The sequence below is a fragment of the Ictalurus punctatus genome, chromosome 24 (assembly GCF_001660625.3).
Source record: "Ictalurus punctatus breed USDA103 chromosome 24, Coco_2.0, whole genome shotgun sequence".
NCBI classification, from domain to species: Eukaryota; Metazoa; Chordata; class Actinopteri; order Siluriformes; family Ictaluridae; genus Ictalurus; species Ictalurus punctatus.
Window position 1 is genome coordinate 2,194,745 of NC_030439.2, and position 17,402 is coordinate 2,212,146.

General features: G+C 40.7%; 2 protein-coding genes and 1 non-coding gene across 3 annotated transcripts; 2 read left to right on the forward strand and 1 right to left on the reverse strand.

Annotated features, from left to right (window-relative positions):
• The first annotated feature begins 3,449 nt into the window (after positions 1 to 3,449).
• On the forward strand, positions 3,450 to 6,173 carry LOC128629040 (aurora kinase A and ninein-interacting protein-like). The gene is made up of 3 exons (XM_053675136.1): positions 3,450 to 3,741; positions 5,060 to 5,222; positions 5,299 to 6,173. Exons 1-3 carry the CDS (start codon positions 3,643 to 3,645, stop codon positions 5,322 to 5,324), a joined length of 288 nt encoding a protein of 95 aa, XP_053531111.1. The 5' UTR covers positions 3,450 to 3,642; the 3' UTR covers positions 5,325 to 6,173.
• A 6,525-nt stretch (positions 6,174 to 12,698) lies between these two features.
• LOC128629043 (E3 ubiquitin-protein ligase TRIM35) lies at positions 12,699 to 16,272 on the forward strand. The gene is made up of 6 exons (XM_053675140.1): positions 12,699 to 13,591; positions 13,981 to 14,076; positions 14,169 to 14,399; positions 14,528 to 14,550; positions 14,637 to 14,755; positions 15,267 to 16,272. Exons 1-6 carry the CDS (start codon positions 13,193 to 13,195, stop codon positions 15,806 to 15,808), a joined length of 1,410 nt encoding a protein of 469 aa, XP_053531115.1. The 5' UTR covers positions 12,699 to 13,192; the 3' UTR covers positions 15,809 to 16,272.
• Positions 16,273 to 16,970: 698 nt separating this feature from the next.
• trnal-caa (transfer RNA leucine (anticodon CAA)) lies at positions 16,971 to 17,084 on the reverse strand. The gene is made up of 2 exons: positions 17,047 to 17,084; positions 16,971 to 17,016 (listed from the first exon to the last, which is right to left on the reverse strand). It is a non-coding gene; the product is annotated as a tRNA-Leu (tRNA).
• Between the last annotated feature and the right edge of the window lie 318 nt (positions 17,085 to 17,402).

Sequence of the window (17,402 nt, forward strand, 5' to 3'; positions counted from 1 at the left end):
TTCATCTTTCATTTTCCTCCACTTTCCAATCCTGTTTGTTTTCTAATTTATATTTTCTTTTACACCTTTTCTTTCTCCTTTCACTCTTACCTCATGCAAAGCCCTGACATACCATACCAGTCACTCCTCTACAAAGGTAGGACAAGGAGAAGCGTCAAAGTCTTGCCTTAAGTATCCTGCCTGGCAGGTGCAGGCAGTCCCGGTTAATAAGCCATGAGAAATCTGGGTAACTGAGTTCCCCTACACGGCTACTCTCACTGTGTGCTGCTGCTGCCCTCTGCTGGCTGTGCGGGGTGTGGCACAGCCTCTTACACCTTAATATATCTTAAAATGCTACAAGCAACATAAGTAGAAACAAAGCATTTGTTTTAATCCTATGTGCAATGACATGGCAATGACAATTCCATGGATGCAGCATTTCCTTTTACTGAAACACAACATGAGTTTTAATGCAGTAAAAAGCTTGTTTTTTGTTGGAAAGAAACGGAATGGTAATGGCCTACCGTGAGTAGCGTAGCATGTGTAAGTGTGTTCTTAAAAGAACCTGACACTGCCAGTACCAGCAGTATGATCCTGACTCCAGGACAAGAGTCAAAATGGTAAAGGCACAGCTACACAATAGCATTCCAAATAGCGTCCCCAGTGAGACCCCTTGCCCACAAAAACAGCACATAGGCCAGTGTCTATACCATTTCCCAAAGCACCAGCTGAGCCCAAAACATCTCCAAGTGCCTGATGAATGTGAAGGTGTCAGGTTTGGACAGAAGTCAGAACAAACTGAACCAGTGGACACTGAGTATCGTAGCGCGCACTCTCACTCAAAAAAACAGACATGGAAAAGCATTAAAGTACATTGGTAACTGTTCTATAATGCAGAAGAGCACTACACACAGCCCGCTGCTATTACTGGGACAACACCAAAAGTGTCCATGCTTTCATTAACCATCTATAAAATGGCGTTAGTCCTGTAAGATCCATCTTGTTTACGTCCATCAAGAGCAAGTGGCAATCTAGGCCCATATTACCTGATTTCCTCAGTAAGGTGCACGCTATCCCAGCCCAGCTCACATCCTGCCTGTAGAGAAGTCTCTGAGCCACTTGGAGTTTGAATGTCTTCACTCTGGACGCAACATCTATTAGGCCTTGTCCTCCTTCTTGTCTGGGTAGATACAGCACTGGTGCCTTTAGCCAATCTCTGTATTTGCCTCACGAGATCTTCTGGAGGCTGCAGGATCATTGTTCTGTGCCAAAGGGAAGAGGCTATGAGGTTGTTAAATACCAGCACCCTTCTCCTGTATGACAACTTTATCATCAACTATTTCCAACGAGACAGTCGCACACGTATTTTCTACAGCAGGCCCTCCCACTTTTGTTGTCTGTACTCATTTGTCCCCCAAAAACTCCCAGATATTTAAAACCTGCCCTTCCCCAATGCAGGCCACCGGGAAGTAATGGACTTTCAGTGACTCTGCCACATCACACAGCATCACTTTTAAGCCAGTTATCTTTATATGATAATGCCTTTCCATAGCACTCAAGAGCGCATTTTACCTCTTCAACATCACCTTCACCTCTAATTAGGACCGTGACGTCATCCGCATATGCAGATAGTTTAACTGGTTGTTGGGAGATTGGAAAATTGACTTGTAGACCCATTAGATCTTTTCTAAGTTTATGTAGCAAAGGCTCAATGAATATGCTATAGAGTTGACCCGAGAGGGGACAGCCTCCCCCTCTGGGCTTTCACAGCAGTACTCAGGCCACCAGCCATTTTTATCATGAAAGTAGCATCAGTAGCTGCGTTTACATGGACAACAATAGTCCACTCTTAATCCGAATAAGACCATACTCTAATGAAGAAACTACCATGTAAACAGCAATTTTTACTTACCTTAATCTAATTAAGGTCATAATCGAAGTAAGCAATAATCTAATTAAGACAGGTGGAGTACTCCTGTTTTAGTCGCATTATGGACGTGTATTACAGACATGTGAACACCTTAATCACATTATGAACGTCATGTGGGAGTTTTCACCACATTTTGCGACAGGACACGATCACACACGGCAGTTTTACATTTTACGGCGAACAAGAGAGTTCAGCTGCGTCCCAAATCGCATACTTTCCTACTATAGGCCTGTAGTGGGGAAAAATACATGCCTCTCGGCTACTATATAGACGGTAAGTATGCGGTTTGGGACACACCCACCGCTTCAAGCAGTTGTCTATTAGCACATACAGCATGACAAATAATTAACTGCACTTAAAGCGTTCGTAAAAAAATTAAATAAAAACACCCAAAACTGTATACGGTACCATAACGAAGACGTACTGTATATTGATACGTGAAATTCTGGAGGGACGTCGGACGGCGTGGCGCGGTGACGTAATGACGCGGGCTGTTCATCTAATTATGTTCTATAACATGTAAAACGGGAACATGACAGGAGTATTGTAAAAGTGACCCATGTAAACACCTTCAGATTAAGATCATGTAAACACCTTAATCACATTATTATCTTAATCAGAGTAAGGTCAATAATTAGATTAATGCTGTCCATGTAAACGTAGTCAGCGTACAACAACCTTATCACGGAGATAAAATTGTCACCAAACCCAAAAGCTTTTAAGGTATCGAAAATAAATGTGTGTTCTACCCGAACAAAGGCTTTCTCTTGGTCTATTGACAAGAACCCCATTTAAATCGCACAATCATATAAGTCTCTTACTAAATGCAAGTTATCTGCAATGGGTCTATCGTTTACACAATAAGACTGATCTTTATGTATAATTGCATGCAGCACCTCATTTAGTCTGTTTGCCAAGCATTTGGAGATAATCTTGTAATCTGTGCACAAGACTGCCACAGGTCTCCAGTTCTTTAGGAGTGTTAAATCCCACTTCTTAGGAAGCAGTGTCAGAACCGCACGCTGAACGCTCTTAGGAAGGATCTTTTTCAGTATTGCTTACTTGAAGAACTCTGAAGTAATCATGTGGAAGAACGGGTCAGAAAGCCTCGTAAAATTCGGCAGGCAGGCTGTCAACTCCAGGTGTATGGCCCGCAGATAGTTCCAGTGCCACAGCTGTGATTTCTTTGTATGTGAGTACAGCTTCTAAGAAGTCTTTATGCCCCGGGGGTTAAGCTTGGAAGGTTGTGGAACAGTTCCTTCCTACATAAGATATACCATTAAGAAACAAAAAGTATTTTTGTACTTAATAAACGTTTTTTGTTTTGTTTTGTTTTTTAACTTGGAAATGTAATTAAATTAGAGTACAAGTATTCAATTTGAATATTTTCCACCCCTGGTGCATATTCAATTAATGTTGTTATAGCCTAATAGGCTGAAGAGGGCGCCAATACCACAAAATGGATGTAAAAGTATACAGAAAAAAGAAGAGGAATTTTGGAGAACTTGGCAACCCGAAGACTTTCAAACAAATACTGGGCGGGAAAACTAGAGTGCACTATTACTAGCTTATTTATTTGGTCAGACCTACTACTGCTCTGTTTTTAGACAGATTAAGTTTGCTTATCTGCGCAGAAAATGAGTAAGACTGCTCAGTGAGTAAATCTTTTTCTGTTGAAGGTTAACGGGGTAGAAAAGTTGCCACTGCTGGGTGGTGTGAGGTGAAGAAGAAACATGAAGAGCAGTAAGAGTAAGACATGTAAAGCTCTCTCCTCAGAGCAGGAGTGTGGAGTTTGGCTGGACGCTGATGAACTAAGGGCGAAGAAACAGAGAGTACGTTTTAAATTTCCACACACTAACATTGATTTTACAGATCAGTATCACCCCACTGACATTCTTACTCTCTCACAAATCCTAATCTATCACACTGTCCTTTCCTTGTTGCTATAGTGATACCATCAAGGCTGTATGTATCTACCCTTTATTATGTATCTGTTACCTGGGGAAAAAGTTGTTTAAAAACAATAAATAATGATATATATCTACATATATCATTTATTTGAGGGCGAATTATGTTCCTTGCGAAAAAAGAAACACAAAAAACAATAGAAACCATCGCTGAAATTCTAATGGTTTCCTCTACAAATACCATTACAAACCATCAGCTAACCAATAACATGCCATTTATTAAGGGCCAATTATGTACCTTGCATCCTTGCTAAAAAAACAACAATAGAAACCATCACTGAAATTCTAATGGTTTCCAGTACAAATACCATTACAAACCATTAGAATACCATCAAATACCATCAGCTAACCATTAAAACCATTACCACTACTGGTCCGTAATGGTATCCACTAGACATAACATGCCACCACTTGAAGGCAACAAATTACCAGTAAAGACCCACAGGGACCATTACAGTTTCCATTGAAACCAATACAATTGCCATTAAAACCATTAAAAATTCTATGAGGGTGAAAAAACGCATACAAAAGATGTAGGTTTGATGGTATTAGCTCAAGGAAAAGTACAGTTTGGTACCTTTTTATGTGTATATTTAGAGTATCTAAATACTATACATGTCTTATATTAACCTCGTGTGTAATATGTAGTGACCGCAAGTCATACAGTTAAAGGGATAGTTCACCCCAAAATGAAAATTCTGTCATCGGTTACTCCTCCTCATGTCGTTCCAAAATCATAAGACTTTCGTTCACCTTGAGAACACAAATCAAGACGTTTTTTAATGAAACCTGGGAGATTTCCGTCCCTCCATATACAGTCCGTGTAACCAAAACTTTCAAGCTCCGGAAAGTTCATAAAGGTGTCGTAAAAGTAATCCACGTGACTCCAGTGGTTTAATCCCAATTTTTATGAAGCGATACGAATGCCTTGTGTGCGCAGAAAAAAACTAAAATTAAGTTTTTAATTTTAAAAGCTGTGTTGCGAACCTGTGCACTAGTGTGAGAACATCAACAAAAAAATATCACGGACCTCCTGGCTGTGCTTCATGAATCAGCGGCGGTGTATATATATTTAATCACAGTATTTGCTGTGTACTCAATAATAAGTGCGCCTGGTGTAAAAATGCCGCACCTTCGGCGTGAAAATGTAAGCAATCTTTTGAAAAGGTTTTCTTTCTAACAGAAACTGGCACGACCGATATCTAAACTCCTGAATCCACTGGCTCGGTCCGGAGGCTACAGCATGGCAGTGGCTCTGAATTTTACGCAAACCAAGATGGAAATGCCTGTGACGAAACAGAGCACCATCTCCTCATTCTTTCTTCCACAGAGTAAAAAGAGAAAAGGTACTGTAAGACAGATTTTTTTTTTTACCTGTTTATCTGAATGCTTATTTACAACAAAATTATTTCTTGCCCTTAGATGCAGATGACCGCAGCTCTTCATGACCATCAGGAACGTCTTCTACTCCCCTTCCTCAGTGGTGTATAAATTTGAGCAAAAATCCACAGGAATTTTGTGCATTCCATTTGGTCAGAGGTGTCTCGATTATTGCAATCCTTTAAACAGTACATCAATTTCTCTTGTCCTTCCGTATGCTCCAGGTTAAAAAAGAAAGAAGTGGAAGCATCTATGTCCTTCATTGTTAAGAACCAACTTCTTACAAGAGCTTGTTCCACTCATTCTTTTAGAATCGAGCTGAGCAAGTTAGATCTTTGAGGTTTACAGAGTCCTTTTTATTGATACTTTGTTCTATGCCAATAATTTCTCTTTCAAGACATTCCAATGACTTTTTTTATACAGAACATAGAATATGATGAAATTGCTGACAGAAATGTCTTATTTGTACCTTCCCTGTTTCCCACCATTGAATATAGTTTTCATAATAATTCTGCTTGCTCCTCCATGAGTCCCAAATAGCTTAAAAGTTTCATAAAAACTTCTATCTTCTAGTAATTTAACATTGAAATGCCAATGACAACTCTTATGCGTTTTTTTTGTAGGGTACACTCCAAGGTAACTAGTTTATGATCAGACATTGAAGTGGGGAAGATTTTTGACTTTAAGACTCTATTCCTCACATTGCGTGATACATATAATCTATCCAGCCATGCAGCAGAGATCTTCTCGTTACTGATCTTTACCCACGTACACTGACGTGTGATCAGGTTATGTTCTCTCCATACATCAGATAAGTCTAGATTTTTAATAACATTGGTTAAACACTTGCATGGGGTTTCACACTGTTTCTACACTGTGTAAAATCCAGAGTACAATTAAAACCTCCCACTAGGATGATAAAGTCTTCTGTATGTTGTTGTCTTATAAAGTCTCTAATTTGGTCAAGAGGTGTATTCTCTCATCTGTGAGGCTGAAACTACATGATCAAATCCTACCTGCTCTCCCATAACTACAAGTAAGTCATCTACCGTCACTCCAGGCTCTGGTACACACCTGCACCCATTTCGGAGTGTTAGTGTAGGTGGTGTTTGCCCGGGTATAGACGCCATCCCAGTGTCTAAACTCTCCCGGGCACACGATAGAAACTTTTGTACATGTTCTAATTTCAGTCGAGTAACGAGGGAAAAGAAAGGAAAAACACAAAGGAAAAATTAAGAAAGTAACAGAAATAAACAACTGTTTTTTTAAAATCGCTCTCAGAAACACACTCCGTACTCCGCACACACACTCCCAGCATGCAACACACACACACACACACACACAGAGTGAGAGAGAGCAAGAGAACCCTTGGAGGGAGAGAGAGAGAACCCTTGGAGGGAGAGAGAGAGAGAACCCTTGGAGGGAGAGAGAGAGAACCCTTGGAGGGAGAGAGAGACTTTTGACTTTTTACAATCCTTTATTTATCAAACCTCACACTATACACATTAAAGTCAAAGGTGACGCAATAAATAAATAGATAAATATTTAAAGGAGCATTAAAAAGAAAAACCATAAATAAATAAAATAAATAAATAAGTCAGCGCAACAACGGATAGTCGTTAAGAACATTATCAGCCTAATACAGGCGTAAAACAAAGTTCTCCCTCCACTACAGAACACAGAGCCTCCTCGCAGCACCACACCGCCTTGAACATCTCCACGTCTCCCATACTACTGTAAACGTTCAAATCCATCAGAATCCGGGATTTGATCAGTCTGGAGAGAACTTTTATGGCATCGCAGTCTGTGTTCTGTGCCACTTTGTTTTTCCTGCTTAGGTATTTCGACATTTTTGATCAACTTGATCAGCTGACACTTGAATCTGGTTCTTCTAACATGCTTAAAACCAAAGATAAAAATCTGAAAAGTAAAATCCACATAAAATGACCTCAAGTCATTGTTTTAAAAACAGAAACAATAGCTGCAACCTGGAGCAATGTATAAACGCATGAAAAACAGTCTTTCTCTGTGAACAGAACGGACATTCCTGTGTGACCTCAAGGTTTAAAATGGAGATGAAAGAATTCACAGAAACAGTTCCATGTAAATTCCTCCATTGGAGGTCAGAAAATGTTTTGGTTAACGGTGGTTAACATTAAAATCATCGTTAACTCATCATTAAAACCCAGTACACTTCATCATGGGGTGTCCACCCTCCCATTCAGTTTTTTCTTATTTAAAACTTTCACGCAGGCTTTGTACAGAAGCTTACCTGACACTGTCTCAATGTTCATGTCACCTCTGAACTCCAGGAGGGGCCCCCACACCCATCTAGGTCTGGAGCGATGCCCAGCTGGGGAAAAGGTTCTTCCTCTGTAGGCCCAGTCTCGCTTGTTTTGTTGAGCACGCTCCTCTGACGTTAGGGTGGACCTCCAGAGATGTAGGAGCTTATTCACAACGCGTAGGGACCATAGTACCAGGTGTGCTGCTAAGTCCTCAGCCCGTGACAGGTCTGTCCCTGTGATGTTCACCAGCTGCCGGAGTGTCACAATGCCTGAGGAGACCAGAACCCTAGATAATGAAGGAGTGGTCACACCAGAGATGTTAAATTGCCCACCATGAACCAGGGGTTCCTCCAGCAGCCAGTGTGGTGTTCTGCACCCCTTGGTTTGCTTTTTAAAAAGGTTCCATATTTTAAAAAGCCCACGATAAAAAAAAAAAAGGTAATCCAGCAAAGTCTAGTGTTCTTGTGTCCATTAAAAACAAGTTCTGTCCAACCCCTGTCCCCCTACTCTCTATAACAGCCTATAGGCTGCTGCTCTCCATACCAAACTCCTGGGTCCAGTGAGGAGTCTCTGGATGAACTGGAGTCTAAACGTTGCAGTTCTTCTGCCTATGTGGACCAGCCCCTGCGACCCCCCTTCTTGGGCAGGTGAAGGACACTTTGAGGGATCCAGTGTAGTCTGTCCCAGAAGTCGTCCACTAGCAGGGCCTGGATGTTCGAGAGCAGGTTTGGTGGCGGATCCACACATGCCAGCTTGTGCCACAGGGTTGATGCTGCCAGGTTGTTGATGATCAGCATTCGTCTCCTGTAAGACATTTTTGGGACCAGCCACTTCCACCTGCTCAGTCTGCCCTTCACCTTCTCAAAGACACCTTCCCAATTTTTAGTTAAAATCTCAGTGCTGCCCACATAAACACCCAAGTACTTAAAACCACCCTTTTTCCACACCAAACCAGCTGGTAATGTGGGCTGCCCACCACCCCACTCTCCAACTAAAATGGCTTCGCTTTTGGCCCAGTTGACCTTGGCAGATGATAAACTCTCAAAACCTTTTAAAACATCAGTTAAAATATTCACATCAGTCTGTGCTCCCAGCATTACGACTCGGTCATCTGCATATGCTGAGAGACACAGAGAAGCACTGGAGTGAGATATCTTAAAACCAGAAAGTTGATTTCTCAGTTTACATAAAAGAGGTTCAAACGCTAGGGTGTACAGCATGCCTGACAGAGAACAGCCTTGTCTAATACCTCTGTAGACTCTAAAAGGGGCACACAAACCACCATTAACCTTCAGTACACTCGCAATTTCACTCTACAAAGTCTTGATCATGGCTATGAAACCTGGGCTGAAACCAAAGGTTTCCAGCACCTTCCACAAGTATTCATGTTCAACCCGGTCAAAAGCCTTTTCCTGATCTTGAAAAATAAGACCAGTCTTTAAGCCCAATAGCCTGGAGACGTCCAAAATGTCACAAATTAAGTGTACATTATCAAATATAGACCTGCCGGGCACACAGTACGTCTGGTCATGGTGAGTGATTTGCTCCATTACCTTAGTCAGTCTTGAAGCTAGCGCTTTTGAGAGCAGCTTGTAGTCAGTGCACAACAGTGAGACCGGGCACCAGTTCTTCAAATGCGTCAGGTCTCCCTTTTTCGGCAGGAGGGTCAGGACAGCGCTCCTGCAGCTCAATGGGAGTTCACCTCCCTTCACACTGCCTAGCAACACTTCTAGCACATCCTGCCCTACAACTGCCCAGAAGGCTTTGTAGAACTCTACAGGGAGACCGTCTATGCCTGGTGCTCTTCCATTCTCCATCCCTTGGAGAGCTTCATAGAGCTCTGCTAGAGTTAGCTCTATGTCCAGATCGCTGGCCACATGCTCTGGGAGTTTTGGCAGGTCTCTGCTCACTGCTGTACAGCTTCGAGTAGAAGCTAACTGTCTGCTTGCGAATTTCAGCGGGATCTGACAGAAGATCTCCTGATTCTGTTCGCACAGCATGTATGAATCTTTTCTGTCCATTCTTCTGCTCTAGACCAAAAAAGAACTTGGAGCATCCATCTCATTCACGCTTTTAAAGCGTGAGCGGACCAGCGTCCCCTGTGCTGTGATGCCCAACAGATCATTCATTATAGCTTTTTTACTTTTGAGGGCTTCAATCTGCCCTCGATCTCCTGTGGTCTCCAAACACTGGAGTTCCACTATTCCAGTCTCCAAAGCTTTCAGAGATCTGACAATGTCTCTCGTGACATTAAGAGTGTACTGTTGACAAAATGCCTTAATTTGAGCTTTGGCCACATCCCACCACATGTTGTATAGAACTAAAAGCCATCTTTTCATATTTAAAAACATTCCAGAAATAAATAAAAGATTCTCTAAAATTAGTATCCTCTAAAAGTGCAGTATTAAAATGCCAGTAAGCACTTTTTGGTTTTACATTTTCTTTACTGACGATACACTGCACCATGCTGTGATCAGAGAGGCCCACTGGAACAATAAAACATTTAGTAAAAAGTGTCGGCTGATGTTTAAAACCATAAAAACGATCTGGTCTTGCCAGGGAGAGTGTGTTGTCTATGGAGTGGGCCCACGTGTACTGCCTGTGGTTTCTATTTAAATTTCTCCAAATATCAATCAGTTCGTGAGCCTCCATCGTCTCCCACAGGCGCTTACGGGAGGCCACATGAGGTTCTGTGTGGTTCCTGTCCAAGTTGTCTGTTGTGCAGTTAAAATCCCCACCCAGAATTAAAATATCGGCAGTGTTGCAGTCAGCAATGACCTTGTCTAGTTTATTTAAGAAAACCATTCTCTCCCCTGCACTGGAGGGAGCGTACACACAAATAAAAACAAAGCTCTCATTCTCATAGATAGCTCTTACTTTTAAAAGCCTCCCATTTAAAACCTCATCTACTGTATAAGAACTGGGAGTAAAATTGCGAGCAAACAGTAGGGCAACCCCACCACTAACTGATGTATTGTGACTTAAAATTGCCAGCGCACCCCACTCCTTCATCCAGATAGTAGCATTGTTGACATTACTATGTGTTTCCTGCAACATCGCTACATCAATACACTTCTGCTTTAGTAACTCATAGTTTTACACGTTTTTCGTGTTCTCTTGCCCCGTTAACGTTTACACTTGCAATACGAATCCCAGTCATAAGAACAAGGTGTAGATAAAACAAGCAGATGATAAAACCCATTCTTATATAAAACACACCAAACACTCTACTGGTCATCATCAGGAGTTTCTCTGCTGACTTTAGTCATGAATTTCTTCAGACGATAGATCTCAGTGTCAGTAAAAGCTCCTTCCCTTCTAAAATGTTCGACATCATGGATAAACTGCTTCAGATCTGCGAAGTGCTCTTCTACTACAACGTTCTTTTGCCATTTAGTATTCCAAAAGAACTCCTTAATGCTCTCGGCACTTACCGGACAACCGATCCCTGCCTTTCAGTGCAACAGCTCAGCTTTAATACAGGCCTCACCATGTTTTTTTCCTGGCACTGTGCAAGTTTTGATGAACCTGTACAGATGTTTTTCAACTGCTTTCACTTCACTGGTCTCCCATTTCTTTTTCTTTACCACCTTAACACCTGAACAAATGCAAGACAAAGTTAGTCAAAACATATAATGTCTTTCAATTTCATGAAAACAATCATGTTTGTTTATCAAACAATACCTTTGGGAACAGATGTGGTACAGGTTGATTATCAAATTAATTCATACTTAATTCTAGTTACATAGTTACATCCAACATAGATGCCCCTTACACATGATCTTAGGGCTTCCCAAACTAAAACATGTAAACCAATTAACCCCACATGGGGTCATGACCCCTAATTTGGGATTTTTTTTCCATTTCTGAACATGTTTCACTGGGAATCAGTTCAGAAGTTCTAGGCTTCTGTTGGGACCATGACCCTGATGAGGTTACCTGGGCTGACCTGTGAACAACTTCTTTTGCATATTCGGTGTAGAAAGCCATTAGCCCTCCCACTGCCCACTCTTGATCCAAAACAATAGGCACATGCACTCTTAGATGTCTATTTAATCGTCCATATCAACGGAGCACATGAAAGTGTTTGTGGTTGATGTATACTCAAGACTTAACAGAATCACCTCAAATGACCGAAGTGGTTCGTCACATAAATCACCGTATTTATATTTAATGTACATCATGAAACACATCCTACTTAGATATTTTTGTAGGGGAACTTGTGCTGAAGACTAAAAAGTCATGTGACTTTGAAAATAGTGCTTACATTTGTTCAAATTGACAACAATATCAGAGCGTGCCAAAATCATCAGAGCGTCTGAAAATACCTGGGGTCCCCCAGAGTAAACTGAGACAAAATCCTTTCCTCCAAAGATCAGAGCACTGTGCACGGTGATGTATTTACCTCTGTTTCAGGTCTGCGTGTGTATTTATTGTGCTTGTAAACAGGTGGGTATAAGGGCAAAAAGCATGTCTGTAGTGTCAGGATGGCCGAGCGGTCTAAGGCTCCACACGCAAGGTTTAGACCTTTTCCCTGGTAAAAGGAGGATTCTGGTCTCTAAATGGAAGCGTGAGTTCAAATCCCTCTTCTGACATTAATTTTTTAAATGAAAACACCATTAAGATAATGGCTTTTAATTCTTATGAATAGGTTATCAGATATGGAGCGGGTGGAATTTTGGCCCACTCTCCTTTGCAAAAGTGCTTTGGTTCAGACACATTGGAGGGTTTTGGAGCATGAACTGCCTGTTTAAGGTCCTGCCTCAACATCTCAGTTGGTTCAAGTCAGGACTTTGACTAGACCACTCCAAAACTTTAATCTCAGAGGTGGACTTACTCCTGTGCTTTGGATCATTGTCTTGCTGCATCATCCAGTTCTGCTTGTATTTCAACTTAGGGATTGAAGACTGGAGATTCTCCTTTAGGATTTTCTGTTAGAGAGCAGAATTCACGTTTTCCTTGACTATTCACAAGGCCCTGAAGCAGCAGAGCATCCCCACAAGTGCCACCTCCATGCTTGACTGTAGGTATGATGTTCTTTTTGTGGAATTCTGTGTTTGGTTTACGCCAGATGTAACGGGACTCCTGTTGTTTAAAGAAACATACCCGGATTAGGAAATGCTTCACAGTTTGTCAAATTTCAGTCGTAGTGAAATAAACATCAATATATTGTTATTAATTTGAACAGACTTTTCCATACGAGCTCAGAACCTAAATAAATGCTCTCTGGCTGTTTACACAGTTAACATTCTGTATTAATATCTCTTCTAAATTTCTTCATATAAACATTGACTGGGTCGACACGATGAATTATCAGAAGTGATCTTTATCTGCTGTTTCTGCTGTCAGTGTTGAGTGGAACAGGTCATACCTGTCTCTCTAAAACTCCTCCCATTAAGGAAGTACAGAGTCCGAGACGACTGCAGTCCTTTCGCAGTGTTCTGCTCTGGTGAGTTTAGTTTTATTCTCGGTTTATGGAGAATTCTGAGTCTCATTTTCAGCTCTGTGAAAGGAAGTGATTACTAACTGGACCTGCAAACTCGTATATTAACTTTAAACAAACCTGAAATCAGGGTGTGATTACTTTTGATCAAAGTGAAAGTGAATCTGAACATTCGGACCGGAGAGAACAACAGCAGCAGCAGAATAAAATGGCTTCTAAGTTTTCAGAGGAGGATTTCTCTTGTCCTGTGTGCTGTGAAATCTTCACGGACCCTGTTCTCCTGCGCTGCAGTCACAGTGTGTGTAAAGTGTGTTTGCAGAAGTTCTGGGAGAACAAAGGATCCAGAGAATGTCCTGTTTGTAGGAGGAAGTCGTCTATGGAGGATCCTCCCACGAATCTGGCCTTAAAGAACCTGTGTGAGACTTTCTTACAGGAGAGAAGTCAGAGATCTTCATCAGCGTCTGAAACAGTCTGCAGTCTGCACAGTGAGAAACTCAAACTCTTCTGTCTGGATGATCAACAGCCGGTGTGTGTGGTGTGTCGGGATTCAAAAATACACACCAACCATAAATTCTGCCCCATTGATGAGGCATTAACAGACTGTAAGGTAAATAAAACGTTCCTGTAAAAGGTACATGTAAAAAAGAGTTTATTCTACATATCAATATCTACAGGTTCAATATAAACACAGTGTAATAATTCAATAATAAATGATAATTGCCTTGTGATAAATTTAGTAAACAATAACAAATGTGAGTCTGCTATTCCATCATCTTCAGATTTTCAGCATCTGAAGTGTCTCCTGTATAAACAGGAGCAGATCTTCCATGTTAGACTAAAGCAGTGTACACCAATAAACCCACATCCTATAAGTCTACACTTTTCATTGTTTCTTCTGTACTTGGTGCATTTGAAAAGCTCTAATGAGTGCTTGTAAGAGAGAATACAGCTATTACTAAACACAGAGTCTCCATGCAGTGTGTTGATTTGTTCCAGGAGGAGCTGAAAACTGCTCTGAAGCCCCTACAGGAGAAACTGAAGATCTTTAAAGACTGTAAACTGCACTGGAGTCAGACTGCAGAACATATAAAGGTTAGAATCAATAAGATGGGTTTGATATTAGAATGATATTTTGCATCACTGCAGAATCAGTTCCATTTCATTTGATTTCCTCTTCACTGCAGATTCAGGCCCAACACACAGAGCGGCAGATTAAGGAGGAGTTTGAGAAGCTTCACCAGGTTCTACGAGATGAAGAGGCAGCCAGGATAGCTGCACTGAGAGAGGAAGAGGAGCAGAAGAGTCAGATGATGAAGGAGAAGATTGAGAAGCTGAGCAGAGACATATCATCTCTTTCAGACACAATCAGAGGCGTAGAAGAGGAGATGAGAGCCGAAGACGTCTCGTTCTTACAAGTGAGGATCATTTAGTCAGTGTTTATACTGTGAGAAAGTAAAACTTCTTTCCATCATCAGAAACGTCACATTTCAGTGGTGTAAAAATGTCAATCAGATCCACTGATATTTGCTTTGTTGTTTTACAGAACTACGAGGCCACAGTGAGAAGGTGAGTGATGTGCTTCCTGTCTCTCTCGTTCTCTGTGTTTCTGACTCCAAACCCACAGCAGCACTGACTCCTGAATGTTTTTGCAGAGCTCAGTGCACACTGCAGCATCCAGAGGAGCTTTCAGGACCACTGATCCATGTGGCAAAACATCTGGACAACCTGAAGTTCAGAGTCTGGGAGAAGATGCAGGACGCGGTCCAATACAGTAAGAATCTTCCTTCCTTTCTTTCTTTCTTTATTTCTGTTTCTCTGCCTTTGTTAATTACATTAAAGTGGTCTTTATAGTGATGTTTCATTTGTGTAATGTTTTGGAATTGTTGTTGTTGTTGTTATTATTATTATTACACACATATGTGGTCACCTTTTGAACTGATGTAATGTAATATAAGGGAACTTTTATTTTGAAAGGCTTCTGATGCATCAGACTGTTCAGTGGTTGAAGCGCGAGTGTAAAAATGGATTACAAAAGTTTTAGATTTACAATTCTTTTAAAGATTGTTTACATTTGTAATTTAAATACACCCGGTTATATATGTTTATTCATTAATATTGTAATCACAGTTATCACTTCTTTGGATTAGGCTAATGTTAGCTAGTTCCATACTAACGTAATACTTAAGTTAGCTTAGCTCCAATGTGTGTGTGTGTGTGTGTGTGTGTGTGTGTGTGTGTGTGTGTGTGTGTGTGTGTGTGTGTGTGTGTGTGTGTGTTTTCAGCACCTGTAACTCTGGACCCCAACACTGCTCACCCTAAACTCATTGTATCTGATGATCTGACCAGTGTGAGACTCAGTGATGAGAAACAGAAGCTTCCTGATAATCCAGAGAGATTTGATCATGGCTGTATCCTGGGCTCTGAGGTCTTTAACTCAGGGACACACTGCTGGGACGTTGAAGTAGGAGACTGTACAGTGTGGTTAGTGGGTGTGATGACAGAATCTGCTCAGAGGAAGGGAAATATATTCTCCAGAAGTGGAATCTGGTGTGTGTGGTATTCTGGTGGTAAATATGGAACATGTTCTACACCACAGTCATTCACTCTCCTCTCAGTAACACAGAATCTCCAGAGGATCAGAGTGCAGCTGGACTGGAACAGAGGAAAGCTGTCGTTCTCTGACCCTCTCACTAACACACACATACACACTTTCACACACACATTTACTGATAAATTACTGCCATTTATAAGTGTTGCTTGTAATAAATCTCCTGTAAAGATCCTCCCACTTCAGTGCTCTGTAAGAGTGAATCAGATCAGTTAGAGCTGATATTGTTTTATTCCAATTCATTAATGAAATATTGCTGATGAAAAGATTCATGTTCTCTGTGAAAGTCTGTTTTTACTGAACACTTCATTGTGGAATTTATTTTGAAGTGTTATATTATTATTTCGACTCACCTTAACAATTACATCAAAATAAAGTGAAAACTCAAAATAATAAGATAATATCTGGAATATTAATATATCTTGAAATTCCAAGTTATTAAATGAAATTTTTTAAGTGAAAATAACGACCTACTGTGTTGAAATAATGAATTATTAAATAAAAAATAATGTGATGAAGTTCAAATAACTCCATAGTACATTTTCCCCACAATGTTCAGTTCAGGGCTTCCAGAAACAAATAAACCACAGAATGACGTGTAAATGTAGATCTCTATGAGTTAGATTATTACATTTTATTCCTGAATTTAAATCACTGTAAATAAACTGAGGCTTTGAAGACTGGTGTCTTTACTGTATTTGTATTGTTAGCGCTATGCTGTTAATCCTGGGTGAAATGTTTAGCTGGATGTGTGTGTTGTGTGAAACTGTGCAGTGGAGGAGAATTCAAATTGAGCTCTAAGTTTCCCTCCACCAGCAGTTTGTGCTTGTGTAAAGATCAGATGGATCTGTACGTTAATCCTGCATTAGGTGCTGATTCACAATTTAAAATGCGATTCAGAATGAAATGAAATCACTTTGTTCACAGTGAGAATGTGGGGCGGATGTGGAAGAGAGAGTGGTGGGGAGAGAGTCAGACATTAAAGGGGCTAAAAACAACAATTTTATAATAATACCGTTCTCTAGAGTCATTTAACCACACGTTCTGTTCAAGTGTCATGTTATTCATCCATATTTCCACAGAGATCATCCAAGAATTAAATCATCTCCAACCCTCAAAAACACAAATGACATCCTGAGGAGATCCACAACTCCTCTCAATGTGTGTATTTATCAGCATTTATCTGAAAGCTACATTCTGAACTACTACTACACTCAGCACAGAACCTCACATATAAATAAGTTCCCTCTCATTTAAACTTCTCCAGTGTTGAGTGTTTTCATCTTTAATTTACTGCATACGTACAAAATACATTTTAGAATCCTAACTTCATTCATTTAATATTCACACATGGGGGTTTTTAGAGGGAATAAAATCCTGTCAGAAGTGGGATTCGAACCCACGCCTCCATTTAGAGACCAGAATCCTCCTTTAACCAGGGAGAAGGTCTGAACCTTGAGTCTGGCGCCTTAGACCGCTCGGCCATCCTGACACTACAACTGCGTGTGCCCTCCCTTTTTTCCACCTGTTTACAAACACACTCATTAGACTTGCTGACCTGAAACAGAGTGAATACATCACAGTGCACAATACTCTGACCTTTGGAGAAAAGGATTCTATCCCAGTTTTTAATAAGATCTTCAATAACTACCATGTCAGCTTTTTAAATGTTTAGAGAAGAGGGTTATCACTGCTTGTGTTTTTAAATTTTTTTAAAACCATTTCCATGGGGTGTACTTGTTTTTTCACATGATTATAGATATATAGATAGATCACTTCATTATTCCCAGAGGGAAATCCACATATTACA

What these genes read in the sequence shown, in the direction of transcription:
- LOC128629040 (XM_053675136.1), top strand. Translation starts at nt 3,643, where the DNA reads ATGAAGAGCAGTAAGAGTAAGACATGTAAAGCTCTCTCCTCAGAGCAG. An exon ending in TAAGGGCGAAGAAACAGAGA is followed by an intron (nt 3,742 to 5,059) that starts GTACGTTTTAAA and finishes TCTTTCTAACAG; the next exon opens with AAACTGGCACGACCGATATC. An exon ending in ACAGAGTAAAAAGAGAAAAG is followed by an intron (nt 5,223 to 5,298) that starts GTACTGTAAGAC and finishes TCTTGCCCTTAG; the next exon opens with ATGCAGATGACCGCAGCTCT.
- LOC128629043 (XM_053675140.1), top strand. Translation starts at nt 13,193, where the DNA reads ATGGCTTCTAAGTTTTCAGAGGAGGATTTCTCTTGTCCTGTGTGCTGT. An exon ending in AGGCATTAACAGACTGTAAG is followed by an intron (nt 13,592 to 13,980) that starts GTAAATAAAACG and finishes GATTTGTTCCAG; the next exon opens with GAGGAGCTGAAAACTGCTCT. An exon ending in AAGACGTCTCGTTCTTACAA is followed by an intron (nt 14,400 to 14,527) that starts GTGAGGATCATT and finishes GTTGTTTTACAG; the next exon opens with AACTACGAGGCCACAGTGAG.